Here is an 18,034-nt window from a genome sequence, read left to right as displayed (position 1 = left end):
CAGCCACTAATTGTGACTTTACACTTTACACTAACATGAACAATGTTTGTAAGAGGCAGAAAATTACTGACCTCTATTTTGGGGGAAAAAAACAACACAAATGCTTCATACAAATTAAAAGGCTCCAAAAACAAAGTAGGCCTAGGCATATAATTGTAAAATAAATTTAGAAATTATACATTTGACAAGGAATACAACATCCAGGTAAGGGAAAAAAATGTTTTAAATAAATGAAAATATTTTTTGTTGTTCTGTATCTGCAATGTAAAAGGTTTTTTCATATACCTTTTAAGTGACCGTGTTAAAAATGTAAGTAAGTTAGGTGTGAATTTGTTGTTTTTAATTGAACACTTAAGAACATATACACATCAACATAAAATAGTTGGAATTAAACAAACTGGTTACATCCTTGAATAAAATAATTTTAAGAAATGGCAAAAATTAAGACACATAGTAAAATAAAACACTCATAAATACTGAGGGATTTCTTATATCTGAATGTCCTTAACAAATGTGAGAAGTTTTACTGCCTTTAAAAACAAAAAAAAATCAATTAACTCAATTATAAATTAATCGCCTTACATTTATTACAAGGGGTTTGGTTTTTAAATGTACTTTTATGAATATATAATTCCCAAATATTATTAAAACCTAAAAAAACAAATTTAAAAAAGGCTGTAATGTGAAATTACACCAAAAAGAATAAAATGCTTTAACAAATGTATCATCTTTGTTCTGAATAGTAGTAGTTCCCAAATCTGCCTCTAGAGGGCAGCCTTTTCCTATCTACGTTAGCTTGTTTAAAGAGCTGCTAGGAATCATGGTACATGTAGTTAAACAGGCAGCCGGTTTGCCTTTGCCTGTAAGTTAAAAGTATTTTAAACAAACTACATTTCCCATCACAGCCACAAAGATTTGAGCGCTTTCGGCTCAGATCTTTTTCCAATCGATGATCTCAACTAAAGTTTCCTCTGTCCGCCGCATGAAGAGGCAGAGGAACGCCTTTGACAATGATTAAACTATTGATTTGTTTGTTTTTTAAGTCGTAGTTTGTGGCGGGAAGAAACCGGACAAACAAACTGTGACTATGCGGTTCAAACAAAGACGGCAGTGATTTCTTGCCTTGCTGGTTTTCCGCGGAGCTACTGCTGCTGCTAGCCAACCGTCCGACCGACCGACCAGGGCTGGGTCCCGTTACAGTTTGGAATCGGCGGCTCGCCAACATGTCAGTGGAGGAGCAGGAATATCCCGAGGCGGTGCTGGTAGCGGAATCCGGGCCGCAGTGGCTCCGAGCTGAGGTGGAGCGTCTGACACGAGAGCTCCGGGAAACCAGCCAGGAGAAGATCCAGGCGGCGGAGTATGGACTGGCGGTGCTGGAGGAGAAACAGCAACTCAAGCAGAGGTTCGATGAGCTGGAGTCCGAATATGAGACGGTCAAGCAAGAGCTGGACCAGCTGAAGGAGGTACAATACTCATTTATTGAGATACATAAAATATAAATAAAAAACAGATATTTTCAGGTTTCTCTCAATGGGCCTTTTAACCGAAGTGTCTATTTAAAGACACAATAAATGATTTAAACACTCAGCGGTTCTGTTTTCTACATGAAGGACTCCAGACTTATTATGAATAATATACACAAAAAAGTTAACTATTTCTAGGATTCATCACTGTTTCATTTTCTGCATTTTTCATTGATAAAATATTTTTATTAAAAAATACTCAATTAAAAGAAGGAGTTTAAGGAACAAAAATAATATATATTACTTTTATTAATAATGCCACATACCTGGTTGTTACCTGATTATATATTAGCATTTACTATTCTTAAACAGCAGAAGTTTTATTGTTAATATTGAACCAAATTAGGGCTGCCACAATTAGTGGACGAATCGACAACTAATCAGTTAATTTAATAGTCGATTATTTCTTACTTTATATTATATGGAGTCTGAGTGTAGTCAAATTTAAAGTTATAATTGTATTTTTGCTAGTTTTGGGGGCTATTTTAGCATTTATTAAAGGCTATTTTGGAGTTTGGCTAATATTTCCGTTACATGCTAGCTATTTTGGCTAACTTAATTTTTTTTTTCATTTATTTTTTAGTTTTTTAGGCTGTTTTAGAATTAGACTAATATTTACAGGCTAGCTGTTTTAGTTAATTTAGGCTATTTTGAAGTTGAGATAATATTTCAGCTACATGTTAGCTTTTTTGGGGGCTAACTTTAGCCTTTTTTTTTAGTTTTTTAGGCTAATTTGGAGTATAGCTAATACTTCAGATGCATGCTAACGTAGGCTTTACAGTTTTAAGTTACAGTTTTAAAGTTCTACAAATTGGCATTATGTTAGCTTTTTGGACTATTTTGCCATTTACTAAGATTTTTTTAGGCTATTTTGGAGTTTAGCTAATATTTCAGCTACATCCTAGCTATTTTGGCTAACCTGTTTTTTAAGGCTAATTTGGCATTTAACTAATATTTTAGCTGGCTATCAGCTTCAGCGTTTTCAGCTATCTATTTCAGCATCTTCAGCTGCCAAATTCTGCTTACAGCATTCACATTAGCATTTTCGCTGATAATGCTAATGTGAATATATCTAGTTTTTAGTTAGTTTAAAGCTCATGATGGTTAGATGTGTGTTTTACATCCACTTTGTGCACAACCCGGTTAGTTGACTAATTTGAAAAAATAATCAGTGATTAGTCGACACCAAACCGCAGCACTAAACCAAATCTTATGATCAGTTCTAATTGTTATTTTTTTTTTCTTGCAATGCTGTTTGTAATTAACATTCAGATTAAATGTAACCTCTGCTCTACAAATGTGTTTTTAATATTTCATTTTTTTATGGTCATTTTAAGTCTTAATAATATCTACGTAGTGTTTTATCAGATGACACAGGAAAACAGTCATGTTTATTCGATTGTACTATAATAATCTCACTGCTGATTTTCAGTCTCGAGGGTAAAATTAGGTGGAAAATCCCACAAAAGCAAACTGTGAGTCATGTTTCCACTCACTCACTCTGAGAACTGCTTGATAAAAAGTATGATGATGAGTTCCTCCAAGTTAACTGACCAAAAGGCTTTCAATCCCCCCCCTCCACTGATTTCCTATCATCCCTTTTTTACACTTTCTCCTGCTAGCTTATAGCTCCTCACCCCATCAATCTAGCGTTACTAGTGCAACGAAAATGTCGAGTGATATTGGATCCAGCCGTACAGTTTTGATCCAGATTCCAGCTCAGACGAGGAAAACAAAGACGTTCATGAATCCATTTGTCTGCAAGTGGATGCATCAGACTAGAGAGGAGCAGGGAGCTTGTTGCTTGCCGTAGTAGCTTCTACATCTCACCTACAAGCTTTTTCCAACAACTGTCTTTTGTTTGCTCCTGATTCACAAAGATTTCAATAAAGAAATACTATTTTAAACTTAATTTTCTGTAAATGTGTCCTCCATCATCATTGTGCTGTCAAACATGAGTCTCAAAACCAGAGTTGCTGGGTGGAGCACAGCTGTGATTGATTGAAGACCTTCACCAAGCTGTTTCTTGTGAGGACCCAACATGCAGAGGCCTGTATGTGCTGGTGGGACAAATAAAGGAGACGCACATCTTCATTGAAGACAGGAAGCTCAGCAATCATCCAGAGCAGCTGGTGTTCAGTGAACTTTGTGGCAGAAGGAGAAGAGAAAAAAAAGACATCTACAAACACCAAAGAGGCAGCCGGTAAGAACTGGAACTCTAAAACAAAATCAACCTCTGGAAATGGACTGCTTGCTTGATTCCTGTGGATATTGTTGAAATTAAGAGACTGATTTGTGTTTTCTGATTTAAAGGTTTTTCAGCTACTGTTAAAGGCTCATAATTTCCAACTCAAACAAACTCACTAACAAACCAAAAAATGTGAGATGAAACGTCACAGTGGTTGATTATTTGCCAAATGGAAATAAATGTGAAGATTGGAAACTTGGAAACTTGACTGGTCCTTTATGAGTGAAATCCTGCTACATCTTTGAGTGGATGTCTCTTATCCCTTTCAAGTGGGGAAAGTGTAAAAAGAAACATAACTTGACAATCATAAAAATGCTACAAGAACCTGTTAAAAACACCACAAACACTATTTTTATCAGAGTGGGTCTTTAAATAAACTGCTGGTAAACAAGTTTTATAAGTTTTAACGGGAAACAAATCCATTAATCTTCAAGAAAAATCAGAAAAACTGAACACAATCACATGCCTTTCCAACATATCTGTATTCAGGATATCAAGTCAACAGTTTCTGCAACAATCAGAAATCCTAAAAATACGTCTCTGGATTATTGTACCAAGATATAAAAAAAAAGGCTAGGATAAAAGTTATCAAAAATAAACGTACAGTTCTGAATAACTGAATTAGTGAGCTTTAGAGCTGCTTTTTCAGAGGGAAGACACACAACTGCTATTAAAAGCTATGATGGAAGTTCGTCAGGAAATCTTTCTGCTAATAAAAGCTCAGACTTGAACCCAAACTTCTGTCTTGAAACACTTCCTGTTTTTGCAGTGATGCTGCTTGTAGCTCCATGACAGAATATTAACATGTATTAGATTCTTACAATCTTTATCCTGTAATATTGGACCTTATTTTTCTCATGATAATTACTAATGGGTTTAAAATCTTTCCATTGGAGGCCATCAAAGTGGAATTAGCTGAAGCCATTAGCCAGAACGGCGTCATTATACGAGTACTTTGCTCTTGAGGTTAACATAAAAATATCTACAGAGCTGATTCACTAGTATTTGTTTTCTGGCTCACATTCATCAGCACATCTGCATCTATTTCACCAGAGTACTACAGTAAAATAAGATCCAGTTTAAGTGGAAAAGATCATTTTGTTGAAGGTTGGTGAGAAGAACTTTAATTGGTCTTTACTTAAAAGAATCAATGAGGTTTTATATGTTTTGCTTTATCTTTAATTTTGAGTTAGATAAGTTCATATCTGCTTATTTTGAATGTAAAATTAACAGATTTCATTAATACAAGCTCCTAATCTTTCAATTTACCTCCCTAGTTATAAAAAAACAATTTTATAACTTAGAAAATGTGTTTTAAAATGGTAAAAGTTATTGACCTGATTGAACTCAATAGATTTTTGCTGTCTTTGCGTCTTCTCTTTAGGCCTTTGGACAAGCTAACACCACGCACAGGAAGGTGGCAGCCGATGGGGAAAGCAGAGAAGAGTCGTTGATTCTGGAGTCTGCCAGTAAAGAAGCTCTGTATCAGCAGAAGGTTCTGGAGCTGCAGAATGAGCTCCGACAAGCCAAAGCGTCGCTGTCCAGCGCGCAGGCGGAGAATGACCGTCTGGCAGCCATCGCTCTTGAGATGAGAGAGGTGAGAATGAACAACTATTCCAGAGGAGACAGACGTTTTCGTTCTTTTAGATTAAAAAAATGAATTTCCCTACGTCCAACACACAAAATTAATATTAAAGAACCCCAAAGAAGTCGTCGTAACCTTTTTTCTGAGCTACAATCCATTTCTGCTTTCTTAAATGTTCACTTTTTTTTAAAAAAAGGTTTTTATTTTTCCAGGTGAATGCTTGTACCCCTGATATTAAATAAAACACTTTGCTGTTTTTTGTGTGTCTGTGTGCAGAGCTCTGAGCTGGCCGAGCTGCAGCGCGGCCAGCTGCGAGATGACATCAGGGAGTTTAAAGTGCGAGAGGGCAGACTGCTGCAGGACTACAGCGAGCTGGAGGAGGAGAACATTTCCCTTCAGAAGCAGGTGTTAGCGCTGCGGCAGAACCAGGTGAGACAAACCACACCAAGCGTGGCGTTGGTTGGGATGTCCCGTTACGGTCACGTGATTGAAAGTCGGGCCCGATCACGCGGTTGATGACTCGATCGGTATCAAACATTTAAGTTATTCTTCTTATGATCAGTGCTTTATATTTCTAGGTTATTATTCCGGATAAACACTCTAATAGAAGTCTGCATGTCATGAACGGATCACCACGTTATTGCTGTTCGGCGCAGCAGCAGTTCAAGCCTGAGGCTAACAGAAACAGTTCAGTCAAGCTAGCTAGATGTTCAAAGATTCGGATCAAAAACTCTTTTAAAAACGCTTTAAACTGACGACAAGTGTCTCTATTGGTTTGTTTTAACACAAACAGTAACATAAAAAGGCATTTCAGTAGAAAAAAGATGTTAATGTTAAACCCACAGACATGCTAACTGCGCTAATCGCTAGCTCAGTGATTTAACTCCTTAGGACCCGAGCTGTTTGTAAATAAGCCTGTTTTATTTTTCTGACAGAGAAATAAAAGTTCAGAAAAAATAACTGATGTGGCAACAAAACAAAATAAGTAAAAAAATAATCCCATAGTCTAAAACCGAATAAAAGGCTGTAATGATTTTAGACAGCATTATATTCATGCTAAAACAAAGTCATCATTAGTTTTTAAGATTTTTAAATGAAGCTATGTGATTAAAAATGCTCAATAGTTCTGAAGATATTAAAGTTAAATTCACTAAACTTTCTTTCATGACTACTTATCAGCTATATTTACTAGATTACATATTTTTTCAGGTAATAGTTTCAGTATTTTTACTTGTTTGTCAAAGATACTTCACAGAAATGCTCTATTTTAGAATGTTAAAATAACGTTAATGAAATAAAAATAGGAAACATCTTGAATCTGTTTGCCAGTTTACTAGTAATTATTTTTAATTACTACTTTAAATCTTGTAAATTTAGAAGTCGCAACGAGAATAAATATTTAGGACTTAAAAAGTCATAAAAACGTGTTACTTTTTCCTCATAAATTTACGACTTTTAATCTGGTAAATTTGAGTGTTTTTTCTCAAAAAGTTATAAGAATAAAATACCCAAATTTAAGAGATTCAAAGTCGTAAATTTACGAGAAAAGAGCTTGTAATATAACTTTTTTTGTCTGTGTCGTAGTTTATTTTATGTGTTCATTTTTTAAATGTGTTACAAAAGTATCGGATCAGGACTCAGTATCGGCTGTGTGTGTTTGGTTGGTGTGTGCTTCATAATAAGTTGTAGTCTCTTCAGTAAAGACAATATGAATACAAGGTTATTTGAAGTTTGAAATTGTGAAAATGAAAAAATATGGATGCTTTTGTAAGAAATTGATGGTATTTATTCCGGTTTTCGTTGTAATAACTATAGTGTTCCCTCAGTTCACCTTTTGTCTGTATCCTGCTGTCAATCAGATTCATCTGTACAGAATATGTTCAGCTTGCAAAGGTGATCTTTCTTTGTCATTCTATAAAACTGAACTTATTTTCTATGAAGATTTGAACTTTGAGAGTTTAAACAAGAGAGAAAAGTGTGAAAATGTTCATGTCTTTCTGAGTATAAAGTGTTTATTGAGGAGTTTTACAGCCTAGAGTCCTATTCTGATTTCGTGAGTTGTTTTTAGAAATAACTCTCACGATTAAAAAGGCATCACTATTATTATTCCAGGTCAAAATCTCCATATTTAAATAGTTTTTTGATTTTGTTCCATCAGGTGGAGTTTGAGGGTCTAAAGCACGAGATCCGCCGTTTGGAGGAGGACTCTCAGTACCTCCACAGTCAGCTGGAGGAAGCCGTGCGGCTGAGAGAGATCGCCGAGCGGCAGCTGTCCGAGTCGCTGGAGACCATAAAGACGGAGCGCGAGCAGAAGGCCACGCTGCGCAAAGAGCTCTCGCACTACATGACCATCGGCGGCTCCGTGTACAGCAGCTCCTTCAGCTCCTCCTTCGACAACTCCAAACTCCACGAGGATCCGAGCGTCATCGACCCCGACAACGACGACCTGATCAGAGGCTTTGAGAATGGCCTGGTCAAAACGAGTGATGGCGATGAAGACAACAGAACTGCTGGGAATAAGCGAGGAGACACCTACAAGCCAGCGCCAAGCCTGGTGGACGACCTCCTGAGTGAGCTCAACATCTCAGAGATCCAGAAACTGAAGCAGCAGCTCGCTCAGGTAAGCTAACAGTCACTCACATAAAGACTTCATTAGTTCTAGTCCATCGAAGCTCCTTTAGTGGAGGAGAAAACCACGACATCCACTCCAGAACTGGTAGAGACGCATTTAAAAAGCATTCATTAAAAGATTAATTAACCAACAATGACCAAAACCACAAACAGGCCGGACAGAGAAGACTGATAGTCGAGCAGTAAAATCACAGTCGAGCTACAGATTCAACAGCTACATGTCATCCAAATATAAGAACATTTTGAGTTCAGTTCACTTTCTAGTCTTTTTTTTCTATTAAATATAAATCTAATGGACATCTCTGATCTGAATGTGTCTTAATAATTCTATTTCCTGTTGTCTGCCATACACCTACGATGATTTGTAGGATTGTGATTAGGGTCGTCACGATTAGCTGGTTAGTTATGACCATGTCGACTATTGAAATGGTCGACGGCTAATTTAATTGTTGATTAGTTGTTGCGTGCTGTCTATGGAGAGAAAACAGACTCACTCCAATTGGTGGGTGTGTAATTCTTGATTTGTGTGTAAATCAGGATTTGTGCGTGTGTATTCTTGATTTGTGCATGCATAATTTAGGGGAGGCGTGGCAGATCGAAAGGGCTGTTTCCTGGAAAATATTTTTATTTTTAAAGGGATAAGTGTTTTAAAAACATTTACTTAGACTTTTTTATTTTAATTAATCGAGAGTATCCATTTAAGAACGTGGGAAATGTCAAGTTTCACTGGATATTATTCACAATCTAAGTTCAAAACGGCTGATTTGAAAGCTCTGATGAACCAGCTTTCTAGTAGTACCCGAACGCATCACTCACAGACGAATCAGTGAGACGTGAAAACAGTCTCACCATAGATCCGTGTCGTAAGAGGTGATTCATGCGTCATTTTTAAAGATTTGTATTTAGTTTCAAGCTGTTGTAATTTTAATGTGTGCTTGTGTAAATTGTATTTTTGTTTAATTTAGTATTTTTTTTACTTATGCACAAAACGTATTATAAGAGTTACAAATCAAGAATACACATGCACATATCGCAGTGAGTCTATTTTCTCTCCATACGTCTGCCATCGTCTTGGACACACATAAGCATTAGTGCTAATCTGGGTCTGTAGTGACATCACAGGAAGTTCTAGGAAGACTTGTTACCATAACAACGCACCAACAGAGCTTGAAAGTGGAAAAAAAAAAAAAAAAAAGGGAAAAAAGTTTCCAATACAATATCTGGTTAAGATGAGTGTTTTACATCCAGTTTGGAGATTAGTCGACTATTAAAATAATCGTTTTGTGGAAGCCCTAATTGTGTATCACACACACTGTTGTCGTTGGAAACCAAAATGATTGATGCTGAAAAGTCGCTTTATTCATTAAAAATCCCACTTTAATTATCTTTTAATTTATTTCCAAAGTGGTCTTCTAATTGTGATTAGGCCGTTTTAAGACAGAATTTTAAAAACTTGTGTTGTTTTCTGGGACATAGTTTCTGCAGGGCGGCAGGAGTTCATTCAAAATTCACCCCTGAAGCTACGCTTTCATTGACTGAGATTGTGTCAATTGGATTTGCAGTAAAAACTTTGCCTAATGGAAACAATTCAATTTAGAAAATACTTAAATTTATTGAAAAAAAAAAGTTTGTGTTTGGAGGAAGATTTTTTTTTTTTGGGAGGCGTGTCGAAAATACAGAAGAAAACAAATAAACAAAGCCCACAAACTAAGACTACCAAGGTCCAACCCTAAACTAAAACAACAAAACCCAGCAGTGTAAGACTGCTGAGGACAAAGAGAGGAAAAAGTGGAATAAATCAATCAATAAAAGATCAATAAAAAAGCAATTCCTAAAAGTAAGGATTATTAATTGGCATTTATTTGATTTAGATTAGTTAAATTTATAAATTGATTGCTGAGATTCACTTAGATGATAAACTATGTAGATTTTTTACATGGAAAGCTAAACTTTGACCTTTTATGATTTAAATGCAGATGTTATCTTATTCTGCAAAACATTGTTTACTAGCGTCTCTGAGATGATCCTGTTTGGCACAGATATCTTTTATTTTGAAAATAAGTTATTTGAGCTTCTGTCAAACGTGAATCCTTATTCACCACGATTTAAATAGTAAAATATTTAGAAATTAATTTTTACTCTTAATTTTCTTTCTATATGTCCTCCATTTTCAGAAAAACACCAAAAATATAATCACCATCCGAGTGAGATTTTTAATAATATTAAATAACCTCTAACAGAATTTGCTTTTGCTGTTCTCTTTAAGTGTTGCATCACAGAAAAGTCTTAGTTTCCTCAAAAGAAGAATTCTTTAGCTGTAATTACATTGAATTGTGAGGAAGGACTGTGTCAGAGTGGATGGAAGCAGCTGAAAAAAGATCATATTTGGTCTTTTATTGTTTACAATAAGCCCGTCAAAGCAGCCAAAATAACTTGAACTGTCCTCACTTCTGTGTCAGGTTGAGCGTGAGAAGTCGGCCCTCATGAACTCCCTGCAGGAGAGCCAGAAGCAGCTGGACCAGGCGTACGGCACGGTGTCGGAACAAAAGGAAACGGTTAACCGGCTGACCGAAAACCTCAGCGCCATGAGGAAGCTGCAGGCCAGCAAAGAGCGCCAGTCCGCCCTGGACAGCGAGAAAGACCGCGACAGCCACGACGACGGCGACTATTACGAGCTCGACATCAACGGGCCGGAGATTCTGCAGTGCAAGTACACCGTGGCCGTGTCCGAGGCCGGAGAGCTGAGGCAGGAGCTGAAGATGCTGAGGACGCAGTACCAAGAGTGTCGGACGCGATACGAGGACGAGCGGGCGCGGCTGGACAGCGAGGTCCAGGACTTGAGGTCTAAGTTGATGTCCCTGGAGAAGATCAGTCAAGCCGATAAGCTGGAGGTGTCTCGTCTGGAGAAGGAGCTCCGGATAGCCAGCGAGGCCGCCGGAGAATCACTCGGCAGCCTTAATATTGCCCAAGATGAACTTATAGCCTTTAGCGAGGAGCTCGCCAACCTCTACAACCACGTGTGCATGTGCAACAACGAGACCCCAAACCGAGTCATGCTCGACTACTACAAGGAGGGCAAGGCCATGGTCAGGAGGGGCGAGGACGGGAACGCCACAGCCTCCACGTCTCCGGGCCCCGAGCACCGCCCCGAACCCATGAACATCTACAACCTGGTCGCCATCATCAGGGATCAGATCCGTCACCTGCAGCAGGCGGTGGACCGCACCACAGAGCTGTCCCGCCAGAGACTGGCCAACCTGGAACTGAGCTCGGTGGCAGACAAGGACAAAGAGGCGTGCATGGAGGAGATCCTCAAACTGAAGTCGCTGCTCAGCACCAAAAGGGAACAGATCGCCACGCTCAGAGCTGTGCTCAAGGCCAACAAACAGGTCAGAAGGTCATCCAGAACACGACACATGAAGGGCGGGTCCTTTAGATCAAGGGTCCCCAAACTACGGCCCGCGGGTCGGACCAGACCCGCCTCCACATTTGGCCCAGCCCCCCATACACTATCAGTAACGCCGATTAAGACCCACAGAACGTGACTTTTAAATTCCACGTTCTGCAGTCTGAACTATGACAGGAGAGGATAGACTATTTACTGGTTTAACAGTGATTCACTTTTTCCTTATTTCTTTATTTTTGTTATTTTTCTTTCCTATACTTTTTTGGACGTCTGTAACTCTTCAGCTTTTTCAGTTATACAAATATTCAATCTTTTTTTATCCTAGCTTTTTCAACTGTTTTTGGTAGTTACTATGGATGTCTAGGCTATTTTGGAGTTTAGCTAATATTGTAGCCACAGGCTGTTTTGGCTAATTTAAGCTTGTTTCTGTTATTTAGGCTAATTTTGAGTTTAGCTCATATTTTAGCTACATGCTAACTATTTTGGCTAATTTAATTTTTTTTTCATTTTTTTTAGGCTTATTTGGAGTTTAGTTAATATTTTAGCTTTATGCTAGCTGTTTTGGCTAGATTACAGATTTTACCAGTTTTTTGGCGCTAATTTGGAATTTAGCTAATATTTCAGCTACATTCTTGCTGTTATGGCTAATTTTAGATTTTTCAATTTTTTGGGCTTATTTGGAGCTTAGCTAATGTTTTGGCTTTATGCTAGCTGTTTAAGCTAAATTAATACATGTTGCCAGTTGTAGGGCAGCTTGGCATTTAGATTATATTTCAGCTACATGCTAGCTGTTTTAGCTAATTTAGGCTTTTTTCAGTTATTTATGCTAATTTGGCTTTTAGCTACATGCTAGCTGTTTTGGCTAATTTATCATTTTTTCAGTTTTTGGGCTAATTTGGCCTTTCACTAATATTTGAGCTGGCTATCAGCTTTCAGCATTTTCAGCTATCAGCTTCAGCGTTTTTAGTTATCAATTTCAGCATCTTCAGCTAATAGCACTAGCATCTCTAGTGGCCACATTCATCTTACAGCATTCACACTAGCATTATCACAGGTAATGCTATATATCTAGTTTTTAAAATGTTTTGGAATTATTTTTTTCTATGAAGATTACAGAAATGAATTATTTTAAATGTGGCTTTCTGGAAAACTGTAATTGTCTTCATTTAGGTTGTGATTGTTACACTTTTAGCCTACAAACTGACCCCGGCCCCACATTAGAGAAGAAAAGTTATGTGGTCCTCACAAGGAAAAGTTTGGGGATCCCTGCTTTAGATGAAGGAAGTTTTCCCTCATTCAAACTCACAGAAATGATCAGTTTTCTTTGATGGTTTTTCATTTAAAGAAATAAAAAAAAAAACATATGACCTTTTTTCTCCATTCAGACAGCTGAGGTCGCGCTCGCCAACCTCAAGAGCAAGTATGACAGTGAGAAGGCCATGGTGACGGAGACGATGATGAAGCTCCGGAATGAACTGAAGGCTCTGAAGGAGGACGCAGCCACGTTCTCCTCTCTGAGAGCCATGTTTGCTACGAGGTAAGTGAACAAAAAAAACATGCAAAACACATCCGCCAGTACTAAGAATAGCTAAGAAACAAGTCAATGATTGCAGAACGTTGATGGTTAGAAGTTATAATTTCATTTGAAAGTGCATTTTTATTTTACCGTATTTTCCGCACTGTATTATAAAAGGTAATAGAAGCAAAACAGTGAATTTAGCTCAACTTTATTTCACTATTAAACAAACTACTCTTATTATTTTTTAATCAATCTTCTCCCACGAAAGAATCTTTGGCGTAATTCCATAATCAAACACGCCGGTTCCCTCTCATTGTTGTCGGAGTCGGTCTCATTGTCAGGCGGCTTTAGCGAAAGCCCGAGTGTCAACAATCTCTTGACATATGGTGGCGTAACTCGCCCGGCGCTGCGTCCCAGTATAAGTGTGTGCGCCGTCTGGCATCCATGGCTCCCACGTACAAAGACGCGCTCTATTTCGCTTTTCATCCAGTGACACTGGGAGCCTTTCTTTAAGGTCTGAAGGGGACTTTGTGGAGCGTGATCAAACACTGATTGGGCTAAAATATAGATGCCAGGGCGGCAGTGGCTCAGAAGGTTGAGCAGGTCGGCCAATGATCGAAGGATCGGCGGTTCGATCCCCGCTCCCTCCAGCCAACCGTTGTTGTGTCCTTAGGATAGACACTTCACCCTCCACTGGTGTGTCGAGGTTTATCCCTTAGGCCTATTTTTTGAATGAAAAGGATGTTTTCTACACTACGTTTAAAGAGTCAGCAATCTGCTCAGCAGCTCAAGCATCTGGGAAACAGTCTGAGTCAGTCAGCAGGAACTTCATCCTCCCATCTGGAAAAATGCTGTCAGGGGATTGAAGGAGAACAAAAGCAGCTTCACCTGCTGCCAACACTGTTCATCTGTTTTTTATCGTTTTACTCTGTCTTTCTCAGGTGTGACGAGTATGTGACCCAGTTGGATGACATGCAGAGGCAGCTGGCTGCTGCTGAAGATGAGAAGAAGACTCTGAATTCTCTGCTGCGGATGGCGATCCAACAAAAACTGGCTTTAACTCAGCGCTTGGAGGATTTGGAGTTTGACCACGAGCAGGCACGCCGCAACACCGCCACCGCGGGGGGAGGCAAGGGCAAATCCAAGGGCAAGGGAGCTTCCTCCAGCCATCATGTAAGGGAAGATGCAGCTCTGAAGTTTCTCACTGAGGTCCATATTTAGCAATTTAGAAACTTTTTTCCCCTTAAGTAGGGCTGGGTGATATGTCATTTTGAAACCACGATATATGTCTATATACATACATATATATATTTGTATTTATCGGCCACTGGTCAGTGAACTCATCAGGCTGCACACGGAATATCTTGTTAGCATTAGCATCATGCTAATGCTACATCGTGGTCACCAAATCAATACTTTTTATTAAACTTTATTTTGCTGCTATAAGTGGAAAGGAAAAAAAATCGCCAAAGTAAGAGATAATAAACATAAGTAATTAGATGCAAATATTTACACTCCATGTGGTGACTAACTCTCTAACTTTTACTCGCCAAAGAGGAGAAATTGACTAACAAGTGTCAATTTTGGACCCTTCAAAATAAAAGTCTATTGGGATAGACTAGTTCCTCTATTGAGAAAAAGTTCTATCCCGATTTCTATCGTTATTGTTTTGTTGTCCAGCCCTAAATTCAAGTTGATTTTCCCAGATTGTGGTTGATTTTACACAATCAGCGTAGTTGCTGCTGTGTGGAAATTAACTTTTCTTAAAAAAAAAAAATGCATCCGAAATGAAAATAATTCTCTTTTATTTTGTTCTCTCTTCCTTTTTTCAGTGAACCTATCGAGCCAAGTGTCCTTACGGAAGTCCATCCATCAGCCGCAGCTCCTGGTTTTATAGACCAGAATCAAAATCATTACTAAGAACACTTTTAACAACTGTTGCCAAGCGCTTCCTTAAAATAAAAAAATAAAAAAACAGTGCCAAACACACAAGTCGACCGTGACTCCAGAGAACTCATCTGTCCGCCTGTCTTCCAACACAACGAACCACTACGACGGAACCAGAAGGAAGATGTGCTGATCGTTCGTTGCCTGTTACCCTGACTGAGCACTTTTTTGTTTGTTTTTTACTCATTTGCTTCTTCATATTTTATCTAAGTACATATCTGTTTCAAATTATGTTACAGTATTTGGAAAAAAAAATCCAGATTCTCCATCAGTGTTCTAAGAAAGATTATTGCAATTCAAACTTATTTAAAGATTTATAAGTTAACAGCAGATGTTAATAGTATGCAAGGTTTTTAACATTTTATACAGTTTTTGTAAACCTATTTAGTCCTATGTCATCTGTGCCATTGTGTGTTTTATTTGTACAAGTGCAATTTAAACCATATTTGAAACGGTCTGAATGAAACGTCTGTATTGTGTCAAAAGATTTAGGGGGTTGTTGCCCAGAATCTTGGTCTGAATTGGTTTTAAATGTCAGTTTTTTAACAGTAACCACGGTTGTATTTATTTGCCTCAGGGCTGACTATAGGATTTCTCGTCCTTTTGCTTTATAAGGGAGTTTGAATTTAGCTGCCTGGTTACAGTCCAATGGAGGCTCCAAGATGGTGATGGACCTGATCGACTCCTGTAAAAACGCCTCTGTTACGTTCTGTTTCTACCTGCAGGTCTGGCTAATAGTAAAAATAAATCAGTCTAACTGTCACAGTTTGGAAGTTCTTGGATTTTGTTTTTAATTAGTATACTTGAAAATAATTACAGCATGTCTGCTGTGTACCATATAGTGTAGGAAGTGTACTGACTGAGTACTTCTAAATAGTGCTGCCAAAAACGATTATTTTAATAGTCGACTAATCAAAGATTATTTTTTCCGATTGGTCGACTAATCGGATAACTTACAAACTAGATGTAAAGCACACATCTTAACCATAATTAGCTTTTAACTAGAGCTGAATTTGGCCGCTGAAGATGCTAGTGCTGATAGCTGGAATTGATAGCTTTAAAAACGCTGAAGTTGACAGCTGAAATCCCTGAAGCAAAAATATTAGTTAAATGCCACATTATCATAAAAAATGAAAAGAAAAAATAGCTAGCATGCAGCTGAAACATTAGCTAAACTCCAAGTTGGCCAGAAAAACAAAACAAAAAAAAAATTCTAAATGAGCCAAAATAACTAGCTTGCAGTTGAAATATTAGCTAGACTCTAAGTTAGCCTAAGAAAAGAAAAATAAAATCCCAAATTCGCCAAAACAGCTGGCATGCAGCTGAAACAGTAGCTGAACTCCAAGTTAGCCTAAAATCTGAAAAAACCCTACATTTGCCAAAAATGGCTAGCATGGAGCTATAATATTAGCTAATATCAAAATTACCCCCCCAAAACAGAAAAAATCCTAAATTCACCAAGCATGCAGCTGAAATATTAGCTAAAATCCAAATTAGCCTAAAAAAGGTAAAAATCCTAAATTAGTCAAAATAGCTAGTGCGCAGCTGAAATATTAGCTAATACCAAAAACAGCCCAAGAGACTTTAAGAAATGCCAAAATAGTCCATAAAGCTAAAAGAATGTCATTATAACTTTCAACTGCACGCGGTTAACTATTTAATTAGTCGTTGATTATTTTAATAGTCGATTATAGTTGCCGATTAGTCGACTAATCGAGGCAGCCTTACGTCTAAATTCAAACATTTTAAGCTTACGATATATACAGTAGATGGTAGTAACAAGAATACTGAATCACTTTTAGAACAAAGTGGTTTATAAATAAATCAAGCCAGTGTTATATAACAATGTTAACTCTGTTTGCTTTTAATAGTAGCACATTCAAATTCTTTGTAAAATCCACACTATTGTCAAATATGATCCTCCTGCTGCAGCAGATTTACTGAACCCATACAGACCCAGACCCATTTTCCTTCAAAATAAAATTATGTAGAAAGTACCATAAACCAAGTTGATCACAGGATAATGGGTTAAAATAATAATAAAAAAAACAAGGAAGCTGAAAAATTGGATTTACTGTTAAAAGTGAAACATTGGACCAATAAAAACCCAACAAATTGTGGTATTTGTTATTTAAAATATTTGTTTTTATGAAATTATATTCTTGAGTTGAGTAAACCATCAACCCAACATTTTAACTTGATGAAAACTAACAAATTACACAACTTTTTAAAATTGATCTAATGTTTCACTTTTTACAGTGTAACTTCATCCTGAAAACATCATGACATCAAATATCATGAAAACATTGGTGCAGATCATTTTTTTTAATCAATTTATAACATGTAAATCCAATTAACTGCATCAGAACAGCAACTTGACATTGTTGGGAGGCAGGAGTAAAGAATGTGGGCTTAAAGCTTATTCGAATGATAAGAGATTAAACCTTTTACCATTGTTTTGCTCTAAAATCTGTTCAAAATCTCAACAAAAATGACTTGTGTAAAAAAAGTGTACTTGAAGTACACTTAAAACCTTTTCGCCAGGGTTAGGCACGCATTTTTTTAGATCATTTGCTGTGCAAAAACTGATAAAAAAAACTTTTAAAATTAAGTAATTTGATGTAAAAATATCAAAATGTGCTGGCAGTGTAGCTGATGTGTTTTAAATTATATGTTTAAAGTGTTATTTTTATAGATTTCCCTAAGCAAAAAGTAGTTTGGGCCTACTAAAAACTAAAAGTGAACCAGTATACTTGAAAGCTACTTTTTATATACTATCTAAATATTGTAAACTATTCGAATTTAGTTTGAAGAAGTATTCAATTAGCAAACTTAAATGTCCACATGGCCTCTTTAGTAAAATTAATATTTTTCAGTGGCGTACCGTCAGGGCCTGCAAATCATTCAGTGAAGGCGTAAGTATACAATAAGTATGCATTTGTAGTGAATTCAGTAGATGATCCACTTATGATGGAATTGCTCCATAATATAATATTTATATATAATATGATGCTGTTTATATACTTAAATTAGTTAATGAAATAAACTTCAAGTATACTGCTTTTGCTATTTTTTTTTCACATATAAGAGGATCATTTCAATCACAAAACAGATTAAAAGTAACTCATGAAAAAAATGCAAACAAAATAGTGGGCGGAGTCACGATACCTTCCAA

The 18,034-nt window shown here is 37.3% G+C and overlaps 1 protein-coding gene and 1 long non-coding RNA gene across 2 annotated transcripts; both read left to right on the top strand.

Moving 5' to 3' along the window:
- Positions 1 to 1,180: 1,180 nt before the first annotated feature.
- Positions 1,181 to 15,624, top strand: bicd2 (bicaudal D homolog 2 (Drosophila)). Its single transcript, XM_024269445.2, has 8 exons — positions 1,181 to 1,463; positions 5,156 to 5,368; positions 5,633 to 5,785; positions 7,515 to 7,976; positions 10,447 to 11,376; positions 12,779 to 12,930; positions 13,854 to 14,085; positions 14,745 to 15,624. Exons 1-8 carry the CDS (start codon positions 1,224 to 1,226, stop codon positions 14,745 to 14,747), a joined length of 2,385 nt encoding a protein of 794 aa, XP_024125213.1. The 5' UTR covers positions 1,181 to 1,223; the 3' UTR covers positions 14,748 to 15,624.
- On the top strand, positions 3,472 to 3,974 carry LOC112144730. Its single transcript, XR_002918950.2, has 2 exons — positions 3,472 to 3,726; positions 3,837 to 3,974. It is a non-coding gene; the product is annotated as an uncharacterized LOC112144730 (long non-coding RNA).
- Positions 15,625 to 18,034: the final 2,410 nt, after the last annotated feature.

Source organism: Oryzias melastigma, linkage group LG5 (assembly GCF_002922805.2).
Source record: "Oryzias melastigma strain HK-1 linkage group LG5, ASM292280v2, whole genome shotgun sequence".
Taxonomy (NCBI): Eukaryota; Metazoa; Chordata; class Actinopteri; order Beloniformes; family Adrianichthyidae; genus Oryzias; species Oryzias melastigma.
The sequence above is the reverse complement of the archived record's forward strand: the minus strand, read 5'-3'. Positions and strand labels throughout refer to the sequence as shown.

Coding starts and splice junctions, on each gene's coding strand:
- bicd2 (XM_024269445.2), top strand. CDS start 1,224: ATGTCAGTGGAGGAGCAGGAATATCCCGAGGCGGTGCTGGTAGCGGAA. Junction 7,977..10,446: donor TGAAGCAGCAGCTCGCTCAG/GTAAGCTAACAG, acceptor CTTCTGTGTCAG/GTTGAGCGTGAGAAGTCGGC. Junction 11,377..12,778: donor TGCTCAAGGCCAACAAACAG/GTCAGAAGGTCA, acceptor TTCTCCATTCAG/ACAGCTGAGGTCGCGCTCGC.